This window comes from Dicentrarchus labrax, unplaced genomic scaffold (assembly GCF_905237075.1).
Source record: "Dicentrarchus labrax unplaced genomic scaffold, dlabrax2021, whole genome shotgun sequence".
NCBI classification, from domain to species: domain Eukaryota; kingdom Metazoa; phylum Chordata; class Actinopteri; family Moronidae; genus Dicentrarchus; species Dicentrarchus labrax.
In genome coordinates this window covers 6436425-6449559 of record NW_026136718.1, presented here as the reverse complement: position 1 = coordinate 6449559, position 13135 = coordinate 6436425, and the positions used below count along the sequence as shown (strand labels likewise).

At 39.8% G+C, this 13135-nt stretch overlaps 1 protein-coding gene across 1 annotated transcript in view; it reads left to right on the top strand.

Annotated features, from left to right (window-relative positions):
• The first annotated feature begins 7276 nt into the window (after positions 1-7276).
• Positions 7277-13135, top strand: part of LOC127350462 (contactin-associated protein-like 4) — a 97709-nt gene continuing 91850 nt past the window's right edge. The window contains exon 1 of the mRNA XM_051377142.1: positions 7277-7650. Coding sequence (XP_051233102.1) covers positions 7566-7650 — 85 coding nt within the window. The 5' untranslated portion in view covers positions 7277-7565. The remainder of the gene's footprint in view (positions 7651-13135) is intronic.

Sequence of the window (13135 nt, the reverse complement as noted above, 5' to 3'; positions counted from 1 at the left end):
CATGAGACAACTCATTATACACAATAAATGGGCAACAGACAACATCTCCCTGTTAAACACAGGAATCCATTTAAAATATAACGACTGTAATAGTGAGAGAAAGTAAATTTTTTTCAGTCTGCAGTGGCAATCGGTTTCATAATATTAGCTACTACCTCGCTTTCCTCTTGCATTTTTCAGCGGGGCTTATTACTAAGCCAGGAAGTCTTCACTTCTTTGCATTTGCTCATTGAGGTTTGACTCTCCCTGCAGAGCAGCTCTGCCTCCGAGTGTTACTAAAACTCCAATCTGCAGTATAGAAACCTGTACAAATTAGTTAGTTTAGACAGACAGATCTGTTATGAACCCAGCGCTACTTACTGTCTCTGCACCTTCAGATCAAGCTGCAACCTGCTTCCTCCTGTCAACAGGACTGAGCTTTGCATTTGGCCAACAGAGGAGGGAACTAATCGAGCATACAGACAGTATGGACTAATTTCTTTTGAAAATTACTAATTAACTTTTCTTGTAACTCTACTGTTTTCTATTCCTTCTGACACAGGTCTTGCAGAGTTGCTGTTAAATAAAAAAGCACATCCGAAATGGCATTTATGCAGAGCTTATTCATTATGAAGCTTAGAAGTAACAATACGTGTAACAACAATAAAACATGTTTGCATTCAAAGCAGAATGGGGGATATTTTCACGGTAACATTTAAGAGATGCCTGTGAGAGCGAACGAATCAGCCGGCTGAGATGAGACGATGCATTTTCACAATGTGCGAGAAATTACTTTTCTTACACCTCCACCGCGGAATGGTTTCACATTCTGTGTGATTGTAAGGCAATTTCATCAGATCTTTCAGATATGGCAACATAATAATCAAGAGGACAAATAGCATCAATCCAATTTTCAATTTTGCTTTTCACAGGAGGAGAAGACGCTGATGGTGGAATTATGTTTCCACATCTGTCCTATTGAGAGAGGGAGTTGCTCTGAATTTTCAGAAGCACTTTCTCTACCTCACAAGTGTTGTGTAGGTAGAGGAAGAGCAAAGTCCTTGAGGGATCAAAGCTGGCAAGAGAGGAGGGATAAAGACAGACACAGAAAGAGAGAGGGAAAGAACATTAACGACTTCTTCGCTTTGAATCTCTGTCGGTTTTCCTCCGTCAACGTTTATTGTTAATTTATTGGCTTCATCAGAGACTGTAAGAGATTAATATATCCAGTGTTGCGGTCACAATCATTTTCTACAATAATAAAGCCTGTTGAGATGATCTACATTTGTGCAATAAAACTTTTGAATAGGAAGCTGGTATGATGTCACATTAGAGGCTAAATATGTGAAAGAGCAATTTAACACCCGCTGAAAAAGTATTACTCACTTTTTTTCTGTTATTTCCGTTAGATTCAGAGGTTTGAGAGAGAAAATAGATTACTTAAATTTTCTGTCCTATTGAAATTTTCTTTCCACTACTACACTCTATTATCCGTTTACATAAGGTAAACTCTAATAATACCAAGACAGTTTAAACATTATTGTCAAGATATTACCAGGTTGTTATATAACTACGAGGATATTACCTCAGCATCCTAAAATATCACTCCCTTATTACCTTGTTACTATACTCAGCTGTGGCATTGTGGCATTGGTCGATACTCTGTATTTGTCCCAATAACAATAAACATTAAAATCAAGATAAATAGAGGTGTGATGGTGGCCTTTGCCAGGAACATATACTGGGATTGTAACGTCCCCAGTATGCATATCACACCCTTTCTCCCAGTCAAATAAAAGCAAAATACCAATAATAATAATCTATTAAAAAATAATATTTCTTAGAGTTTCGTGAATATTCAATCTTTTTGGTATATGTCTACTGTGGATGTGCACTTCTTCCACCATTTTCTGTTATTAGACAGCAGATATTGCCATGACATAGTCCACTGATTCCTCTATGTACTGTCAGTTGGTGGAGCACTGAGAGGTAACAGTTGCTGTGTGTGTGTGTGTGTGTGTGTGTGTGTGTGTGTGTGTGTGTGTGTGTGTGTGTGTGTCTGTGTCTGTGTTTATGTGTGTAAACCCCTGTCACTCCCACTGCACTTAGTCCTCCCTCTGGGTTGATATTACCTGCTGTCTCTCACTGCAGTGCTTCTTCTCATGTATCACTTCAGAGTCAATAGCCAGGCTTATATATACATTTTGGGCACATTTGAACAGAATTTACAGAAATGTGGGAAAATAAATTGCCTTTTATAAATCTGAGCCCAAGATAAACAGTTGATGGTGGTAATTTGGCCAGTTAAACCATTGCAGGAGAAGAGCAGCAATAAAAGCTCAAATGGTGGAAAACAATGTGTCATGTATGTTATTTCATGTATTAATTGGATGAACATTACAGTCTCCTTCAGTGGATGTTTAAGCCACACGTTTAAGTTATTTTTTGGGGCCTTTTCATGCCTTTATTTGATAGAGACAGCTGAAGATCGACAGGAAAGGGGGGTAGAGAGAGAGGGGATGACACGCAGCATCACGCATTTTATCGAGACACCAACTTTTCTATCTCAGCCTAGCCTCAAGTTTTCCTTTTCTTTTTGATATTTCTATCCAGCTGATTTTATGCACACTCTGAAAGAAACAGGTGGATGGAAAAACATCTAATCTTCTTCCCTGTCCCTCCTTCACTGCATATGAACATGTGCCTCCTCTCGTTTCTGCTGCCAGCTATCATTCCTTTCCTTGCATGCTTTGTTGAATATGATCATGCAGCAGCTTCATCAGTGTTGGCAGTGTATTGTATCAGTGGGGAAATGAACCGGGCGCTGTGCTGCTCATTCTGGCTCACCGCTAAGGTCTTGTTAGTGTTCATTTGTGGGGTACAGTAGAGCAGAAAAATGGAGCCATGTAGAGTGGATTTATGCCAAAATAATCCTCTTTGCACCTGTATGATTATGCATATGCAAATCGCTTTACTTTCTCCACATTATGCTTATTTTTTAGGTGAAGTGAGACTGTGTTGGATTCCCTAATGCTTTAAAAAGTAAACGCACTGACATTTCTGCAACACATAACACCATTTTAAAGGGGGTCTTGTATTGAACACACAGCGCCGTACCAACGTTGTCCCCACCAGAAAATGGCATAAGTTGATTGTTCAAATGCTTAAAGTAAAACACTCAACATTTAGGTTTCCCTGACGAGCGACCACTTGTAGTTGTGTGAATAATGACTAAAAAGGTTACAGTGCCTTAGCTTTGCTGTCTGGAATTACCAGGTTTGGACTTTTTAAAGTTTGCCTTAAAGGGACACTTCACCCATTTGCATTAAGCTTTGTATCATTAGAACCCCAGTCTATTTTTGAATGGTCCGCATCATTCCTCACCCCTGAGAGGGGAGAAATAAGGATTTTGTGTGACTCCTGTTCCATGATGTAAAATCGTCTTTTGGTCTTGGAGCGGAGTCTCTATCTCTGTAGGGGGGTGAGAATACAACACTACCCTATTTTTTTACTCACACTCAGACCTATTACGATCACTGGGTGGGACTTCACCTGCAGAAACTAAAAATATACCGCCTCTTGTTTGGGCTAAGCGGGCGCTGGCGTCGATGTTCGACTATGTTAATCATGTAATATGGGAATTTCAAAGTTGATGGTCGAATCGATGTTCGTGGCTCCTTTTGAGCCGCATATGGGCGCGGCTGGGCTTCGCCGCCGAGGCAGGGACCTGCCTGTCGCGGACGGCCCGGACTGGCTCGCGGGGCGGACTGCTGGTGCCTGTGCCGCTGTGCGCCTGGCCGCCTACGCCTTTCTGGAATGGGTCCTGGGGGATTCGTCGGGCATCGTGTGTTTTATGTGGTGGGCTATCCGACGAAATATCCGCTCCGATGGCCGTACTGCGGGCAGGAGTTGGGACGCTCGGGGACTTTGTATGTTACTTTTATTTTTGTTGTTATTGACATATTTTGTATAATGGTTTCCGTTGTTGTGTCCTTGATAGTGTTGTGGGGCGGCTTGGCTGTGCATTGTGGGGTTGTTGTCTTTATAATGGCCTAAGTTTTTTCGGTCAATGGCCAATTAATGTTGTTCTTTCTACTATATACCCACTTTCTAATATTATGTTTCCCGGGTGAATGCTCCTTTAAACAATACTTTTATGTTACTGGATTTGGGTGCTGCGTATTCCTGGGATCCCGCTGGCAATGCGTTTGTGAATGGTGATAAATGCACGCATTGTTGTTTGCCTGCTTTTGTGCCTCTGGTTTCCCGCGAAGTTTGCGCACGGATTCAAATCAATGAAAAATGAATTATTAATAATAAGAGGGCGCTATCTACATTTTTGACTTTGCTTGTTTAATGTCCTTCCTATGTCACTTGGGTAAGTAGCTGGATCAAGGCACAAAGACATGGAAGGTGAAGGTGAAGACTTTGAAATTGAGGATGCTCCATCTTGTTGAAGATCGAAAGTGTGGCAGCTGTTTGGCTTCCCTAAGAAGATAACAGACAGATAACAGTAGATGAGGCAGTTTATACTCTACCTCAGAAATACATCATTTTGATATAGAAAATGTGAGAAAAAAATAGATTTTTGTGTGTGAGAAAAGAATCTTTTCAGTCATAATTTCTCTTCAATCTCATTTTATTGAAAAACCCCGGAGACAATCATATTGTGAATTGTATCGAATCATGAGTTGAGTGTAGAGTTACATTCCTACACTCTAGCTTAATCTAATCAACTAACAGGACATGGAAACACTAGTAATTAAAAAATGCAATTTTTAAAGACTCGATCTGGCTAACTCAGATTGCTGTTGCCTCAAATTAGCTTCATTAACTTCTGAATGTATTTTTGCACAAAACGAGTGTGACGGTGCTAACCAGTGCCTTATGAGAGTGGGTATACACTGGCCAAATACACTCAGTTCTTTTTTCTGTTCTGTGAAATAGATTGATATTTGCACTGTGTAGCCCAGGCCTCTGTGGCTAGCTTATCTTTGCGTACTGAATATATATATTTACTATCATTTTGTTGGTCCCCCAGAATGTCTGACTGAAGAGTTTGGCCCTTGAGGTGGAAAATGAATTTCTTTTGTACTGTGCCCACCTCTAAAGAGACCCTCATCAAAGAGTGACTGTGCTGCAACACCTGACCTTGATAAGAAACAGCATGCAGTTAAGAGCAAGGATCAAAGGTTGTGTGGGTGAACACTAGCAAGGCTAAACTGCCACTCCCACTGATGACCTTCACAGGGAACAACAGAAACCCCACTGCTGTTTCTTCCCGGTTTGAAGGTCAGTGGTATATTTGGCTTTGTGTTTCCGGTTGTTTGTAGATGACTGACATTTGTGGGTGTCTTTGTGCTGGCCTATGTGTGACACTGGAAAAAGTCTCATCTTATCTTAAAATTCAAGGGCATACTCGCTGAATAGATGTCAAAATGGTACGTACATAATTATAAAAGTGTAGGTACTTTCTGTCAAACATCCTAATTAAGATCAAAATGACTGATGAGGTGTGTCAGACTAGAATATTCATTAATCTGAGGTCTTAATAAATATTCAGTCTTTGTGGTGTGGACGAGAGTGTGTGACGAGCCCAGAGGTGACAGTTTCTACAGTTGTCAAAGGGTTTAATCTTTATTTGGCTGAGGTGCATCGCAGCTGTGAGGTCTTTGGGTTGAATCCAGCCTTCACTCTCTGTGTCCTTCAATCAGCTTTCTTTGTCTTTCTTCAAGAGGAATTTTCTATAAATGTTGAATAATTGGAGGAACACTATTTTAAGAAGCACATCCCTAGAAAAGCCGAAGATGACATAGTCCCTGAAGGTTTCAGTTCGGGGAAAATCTGCTTTTCAAAGTGAACATGACCTTCCAAGGAAGCAAATACAGTGTACTTGCACCACCCACCGCTTATAGTATCAGTCTCAATACAGATGTTGTGCTTATGGAGATTCTAAAATTAATATTTGTATGTTTTAACACTTATTATTTCAATATTATTCCATGTATTTATAAATCAAGGCATGCCCTTTAGGAAGTTATTGAATAAATATATAGAATGAAAGTCTGTATATATGGAATGAAACTGGAATATATTGATGAAAGTTTGACTTTATGAAATGAAACTTAGATATATTTATTTATAAAAGCAGGGAAAGTGCTCACAGTTTTCCAAAAAACTTAGGAACTCATAACAATGTGTTGTCCTCACAATGGATGTTTGACTTTCACTGTGCAGAATGATGTAAGAATTTGACACAAGGCTGTTTTTACATTCATCTGCTGAAGGGCAGAAAGTTTCTCTGAGCTCACCTTAAATCTGAGTTCAACACATGTAAGTGCAAGTGTGGTTTTGAGAATCACAACTAATTTAGAAGCAAATATGCAACTTACACAAGGGTGATGTGGAAACATACGCTGAAAATGTACCTCTCAGTAAAGCAGGAGAAGTGAAAAGGAAACACATTTACAGATTCTGGATGTTTTGAAGAAGGAATAGACATAAATTCTAAGCCTTAAAACGTGTCTGGAGGAGATCTTTAAAGGTGGATTTGATCAAATCATCTGATCCTCTGGTCATCACGTCCAATTTCATTCGATGTCTTGGAATCATGTTTGAAAGGCTCATTTAAAAAGTAGTTGTGTTGAGTTTATCCTTGGATGGATTACCGGAGACCAAGGAGCCCAAGAGAAGGGGGCCCTGGACTTCACCGGCAAAATGTCTGTGAAAAAGACACAAAACATCCACAAACTGAATACAAACAGACATAAAATTACCACAGAGAAGCAAAATTAATAGAGAGATGCAAAACGACAACAAAAAGACACTAAACAACTATAAAGAGAGGAACAACCAGCACAAAGACACATGAAATGACCACAAACAGAGGCAAAAAGAGAGAGGCACCAAACAACTACAAAGACAAAGTACTACACGCAAAACCACTACAAACAAGATACAAAACAATAATAGTACTTTTTCCAGTCCATTTGTCTAGCTCTTATATTTAGGGGGGGGATTATAGATTATAGATTATAGAAACAATATGACCCATGCATTTCCAGGGTCATATTGTTTCTATAATCTGGCCATAAATGGTGCTTCATCCCTTGTCCTTGCAAATAAATGTGAGAATTGTATTACGTTCAGATGATCGAGAGCACAGCTGCATTAAGAGTTAAACATCAGAACATGCGATCAGCCACATGCGTTCTCTCTCTGTGCTGTATGAACCGGTCCTGGGACTCCCTCCAGAAACTCTCTCAGCTTCTTCAGGACCTCAGTGAGGGAGGCGGTGCGCTCTGCTCGGACCCGCAACAGCCTGGTAAAAAGCCCTCCCTCCTCTTTCCCCTCCATCACTTAACGGAGGGCAGGCGGTGAGAGAGCATCCTCCCCACCGGACGGCCCCTCCATAACAGTGGCAGCAGGGCTACTGCGGCGCAGCGCACCGGAGCGGAGCTGGAGGAGAGCAGAGGAGAGCAGCGAACAGGAGAGGAGAGGAGAGGAGCAGAGGAGGAGGAGGAAGGACGGACTGTGTCCCCTTCCGACAGCTGGGATTATACTTTGCAGCATCCTATCGCTTCAACATGCCTTTGGGGAGTAAAAGACTCGCTGGGATTACTGCGCTGGTCGCCTCGCTCCTGCTCGGCTCCTGTGGGACAGGTGGAGAAGGTGAGCGGCTCTGTGCACTTTCTGGGAAGGAGAGCGGACTGATGAGTGCGTTCTTTTGTTGAAAGGGACCCCAGTGGTTTATTATTGCACTAAGACATCACTGGCTGAAGGGTTATGTGCTAACAATTGTGGGGCACACTGTATTTGGCTGGTTGATGACACATATGATGCTGATGAGACTTTTTTTTTCATACATGATGATAAATCAGCTCGTTAAGAAAGAAAGTGTTTTTCTTCTTTGTCTTGATATAATAGCCAGTGGCAGAATGTAAATTGCTCAAACATGATCAACAGGATACTTTTTATAAAGCTAGAATAAATCCAGATACTTGAAGTATGTTTAAATATATCTTTTGATTGTTCAGAATCCAAACACAAATACCTAATTTAGGTCTACAATTAGGGAGTATTTTCATTATTGGTTAATCGAACATTTTATTGTTCAACTAATTAATCGTGCAGTCTACAAAATGTCAGAAAACTTTGAAATAATGCTAATTACAATTTCCAAAAGTCCAAGATGATGCTTTAAAATGTTCTGTTCTGTCTGACCAGCAGTCCAGAACAGAAAGATATTCAGTTAACAATGATGTAAAGCAGAGAAAAGAAGCAAAATAACCTTTAATTTAGGTCATTTTGCTTGAAAATTACTTAAACTATTATTAAAGCTGTTCAAAAAAATATTAATAGTTTCCAGATTTAGCCTATTCCTCAAAAAAAGTAATGAAATCTGCCTTCATTTTTGCCATCGTTCATTTTGAAAGAGCTCTCTCTCTCTTTATCTCTCTAAATAAAAGCATAGCCTACAGCATGACAGAGAGAAGTTCAGGCAGCAGCAGCAAGTCGGTTTTGATCTGTGCTGCGACCTGTTTCTCCAGTATGGGAAGAAGTCCTGTAGCTCATGCAGTTCATCTGGTGAATTTAGTGAATTAAACAGTTGGCTGGGTCTGATCAGACCACCGCAGGGGTTTGTTGTTGAAAGGGAGCGCACATCCTCTGGGGATTTACGCCTGTCAAGTTTTAAGAGACAGTGAATCCCACAAGTTGTGTTCTTATTTTAGCTTTTCCTGCATTTGATGTTTTCTCATGAGGTAAAGAAAGAGGGAGGGAGACTGTGGTCTCTCCGTGGAGATGTGTGAGAGCTGCACAGGAGGATGCTGCTGCTGCTGCTGCTGCTGTTTCAGCTCCAATTTTATACTCAGAAAAGATCCTAAAAAGTGGATTCTTGGGTAGAGGGGTAATATCGGAAGTGAAGTCACTGAAAAAGTTGCTTCTTTAATAGCTGTGTAAGAAAACAGGAAAGGGATGAGAGAGTTTACAAGTGTGACAGACAGACCTTCTATTCTCTGATGTTGTTCAGTCCCTGAGTACATACCAGCTGCTGTTTCCTCTCAGGAGGTTTTAATGAATAGTTTCAGTAGCTGCACTGTTGAAGTAGTGGCTCAGTAAAATCTGATGTACTGTACTTACACTGTACTCCCTTGGACTGATGCTGTTAACAAGCGCAGCCTCATACATCACATCCCTGTAAGCGAATCGACAGCACTAACAAGCCTGATGGATCAGACAGTTCTCACACACACGTTCGGTTAATCAGCTGGTTGAATGGAAGAATAAATGGATGGATGGATGGATGGATGGATGGATGGATGGATGCGTTAATAGACATTGTGGTTTATCTACTGTATTGATTGTTTTGGAAGTCAGCAGCTATAGTATGGGATGAAATTGACCCACATCCAATATAGGCAGATTGTTCGTTTTGGCTAAGACACAGTTTCCTCAGTGCATGGAGCCCGAGACCCAGAGACAAATCACAAAACCTGAATCATTACTGTATCACTCCACTGTGCTTCATATATTAAGCTCCGCAGCATATTGCATATCAGTCAGAACCTTTATCATCCACCTAATAACCTGTCTTCTGTCTAGATTATGCTTCCTAAGCAATGAAAAGGTTTCAGCTCGGTAAAGAACTATCGTATCATTCATCCTGTTTTGTACATGGAGGACAGGAGGTTTCTGTCATTGTCACATCCGTCATCCTCAGCACTTCCCTCTCTGTCTTTCTCTGTTACAATAATATTCTGTATCTCTCTCTCTTTGTCTCTCTCTCTCAATTCAGTTCACTTTATTGACATGAGTGTAGCAAAGACAATATTGCCAAAGCATTAGGACATTATATGGTGAAAAGAAACAAAAAAACAAAAGACATTGTCACAAAATGTGCGTGTTGATAGTTGAGGTGTGTGTTTGTATGTGTGTGTGTGTCAGAGATTGAGGAAGTGTGTGCAAAGTTGTTATAGTTGTCTGTGTGTTAAAGTTGATATGTGTGTATGTGTGTGTATCATAGCATAGCATCATATACATATATAACCATTTACACACAGATAGTAATAACAATAACAAAAATTGAATGAAAAAAATATAAATATTAAAATACTCATTTAATTCTAGAATTAACAATTAAAAATAAGTCAATAGAGAGTTTTGTTTCTCAGGCTTCTCTGGTTGTCCCTTAGGTCATTACAGGAGGTGATACATTTTGCAGCAGTAATTTCACATATGGGCATTTCCCCAAGTAAATATGGCAGTCTCTCTGTCTGTTGGTGTATTTTTACAATATAAGGAAAATGTTTTTCTCAGAGCCTGGTATTTGGGGCATGAGGTGAAGAAGTGTAGCTCTGTCTCTGCCTCTCTCTCCTACACACACACACACACACACACACACACACACACACACACACACACACGCAGTTATACTTAAGCTGCCAGTATGGTTAATCTCAAATGGAAAGTTTAACAACTCCCAATCCAGCATCCACACACTGGCCAGGTGTGTTGAGGTGAGAGAGTAAGCAGGGTTTGAGTTTTTTCAATCATTACAACTATTTCTTATCACTTTATCATTTGTATGTGTACAAATAAGTGCAACAATGTCAAAGTCTTCCAGGAGAGACTGTCTGAAAATGTGTTATCCTCACATTTAAAGGTCCAGTGTGTAGGATTTCGCGGCATCTAGTAGTGTAATTGCAGATTTCAACTCCGTCAAGCATGAAGGAAAAACAACGGTGGCTGCTAAATATCTAGAGCCAGTTTTTTCCCTCCTGGGCTACTGTAGAAACATGGCGGTTCAACATGGCGGACTCCATGGAAGTCGACCTGCGGTGTTGGTAGATATAAAAGGCTCATTCTAAAGTAATAAAAACCTAATGATTCCTATATTCAGCTGATTACACACGAATGAAAACACAATATTATTATTTTGAATGTTACACACTGGACCTTTAAACATTAATACCATCTCTCTCCTCTCTGTGGTGGTTGGCTTTTCACCTGAGGCTGTTCCGAACATATGAATACTTGAGTACTTACACACACATACACACAACTACCCAACTTATGTGGTAAGCTCGAAATGATATTTTTTACCCAATGAGTCGTCAGACGACATATTGTGCTATGGAAACAGACTTGGTGAGTAAATCATGCATTGAAGCATGTGATGTGCCTCCACTGAAGAGACGAAAAATAGCGGCAGATTAAAACATTAGATCTATGTGGAGTAATTAGTCGACTGTAACGTTAATCGGGTTAATACATAAAACAAACAGAAATGCCATATTTACATCATGTTAACTACATTGTTGTTCCACCGTTTAAGTGACGCTCATTTAATTACATTTAATTACATCTAATTATCTTGTTGCACCTTCTTCTTCTGCAATGACATGTTCGCACAAGACTGGAGAATTTTGCCGCCACTCACTTCTTATCTAAAAAAAACCAACTTATAATATTTGCATATCGGTGGAAACAAGCATTCATTTGCATTTTCTTTTGCAGATTTTCGAGAAGATGGGGACAATGTTACATCACACAGATCTTACAGAAAAGGTTTTAGATGCTGTTTAATCTGCTGCCTCTATGGTTGAGGTTTGGTTTAAGTTTTGTCAACTAAATCTTGCTTACGGTTTGGTAAAAATTACATCCATGGGTCAAAGAACCAAAGAAAGAAACTTTTGGTCTGAATCATAGTCCAATGTGTAACATTTAAAAGCATCTATTGGCAGAAATGGAATGTAATATTCATTGGTTCCATTTATAATTACCTGGAAATAAGAATCGTTGTGTTTTCATTACTTTGGAATGAGATTTTTATCTACAAAGGGAGCGGGTTCTCTTCTATGGAGTCTGCCAAGTTGAACCGCCATGTTTCTACAGTTATCTTCACTGCTAGATGCCATTATTGTCAAATCTAACAATGGCCAAGTGCCAGGGACAAGAAAACACTGAATTTGTCAAAAAAAGAAGTCTAGTAATTATGTGTGATTGTTAAAAAATATACAAAAAAATCACAATACAGAGTAGTATTGTATAAAAAAGTTCCCTAAACAGTAAATAATCTGCACATGGTTCATTGTACAGTTTTGAATTTAATTTGACATATGTCACTTAGTCAGGAGTCATCAGTTTACTAAATGATAGAAAAGGGACCCCTTAAGGAAAAAGATAGACTGCTTTCATTCTCTTTGTATGCCCAGCCATTCACTCTTCACTCTTTCTAAATGGTTTTGTGGTTGTATAACTATGTCTTACTGCTGCTCCCCTTTGCTATTGAGAAGGAAAATAATTATTATTATGATTGCAAGAGGTCACTTGTCAGGAAAACACACGTTTTAAAGCATTTGGATAAAATGACCAATGCTGTAATTTTTGCTGTAAAGCTTTACATCATCATCATCATCATTATCATCATCATCATTTACATCATTATTATCACACCATCATCTTAATTATCACCATCACCATTACTAACACTGTCTTTGGAAAACAAACAGGACCTTCTCTCTCCCCTACACTTCAACTTAATTAACCCCAAGGGGTCCACATAGGCTTATCTCCATTGTTTTGCTTCATTTTGCATTTACCATCCGCACCATCTTTCCACAAGCAGTATACAGGTAGACACATTTATTTTACATTTTCCTAAAATATACAAAAAACACAATTTTGTCATTTTGATTATAGCACTGGTGGAAGCAGCGGGGCAACTTTAGGAGCGTCTCATCTCTCAGATGGCTGAGACTGCGGGTTGGGTAGATTTGTTTGATTATTTAACTAGCTGAGGCTGAGGGGGGGACATTAAGGTGCTGTTATTTTCTCAGACTGCTGGAAATTCATCTCCTCCAGTCCACAGCCAGACAGAGAATAAGTTGGTAAGAAATATGCTGGGAGAGGAGTTGATTTAAATTTGGACCTAGCTCCCTGCTTCATATGCGACCAGCCCTGTCTCATCAGAATTTATTACTTTTCAATGAGCTGGTGGTTTGCACTGAGAGAACATAAACCTCTGAATAAAATCAATTTGGTGTAAATGTGTGAGACATTTTCTCTGCAAACCCTGCTGTCCTTTATGCTTCATGAGAGGCTGGAGTCTTAGTGAACCACTATGAGGAAAGAGCAAAGTAGTGGAGGATAAATC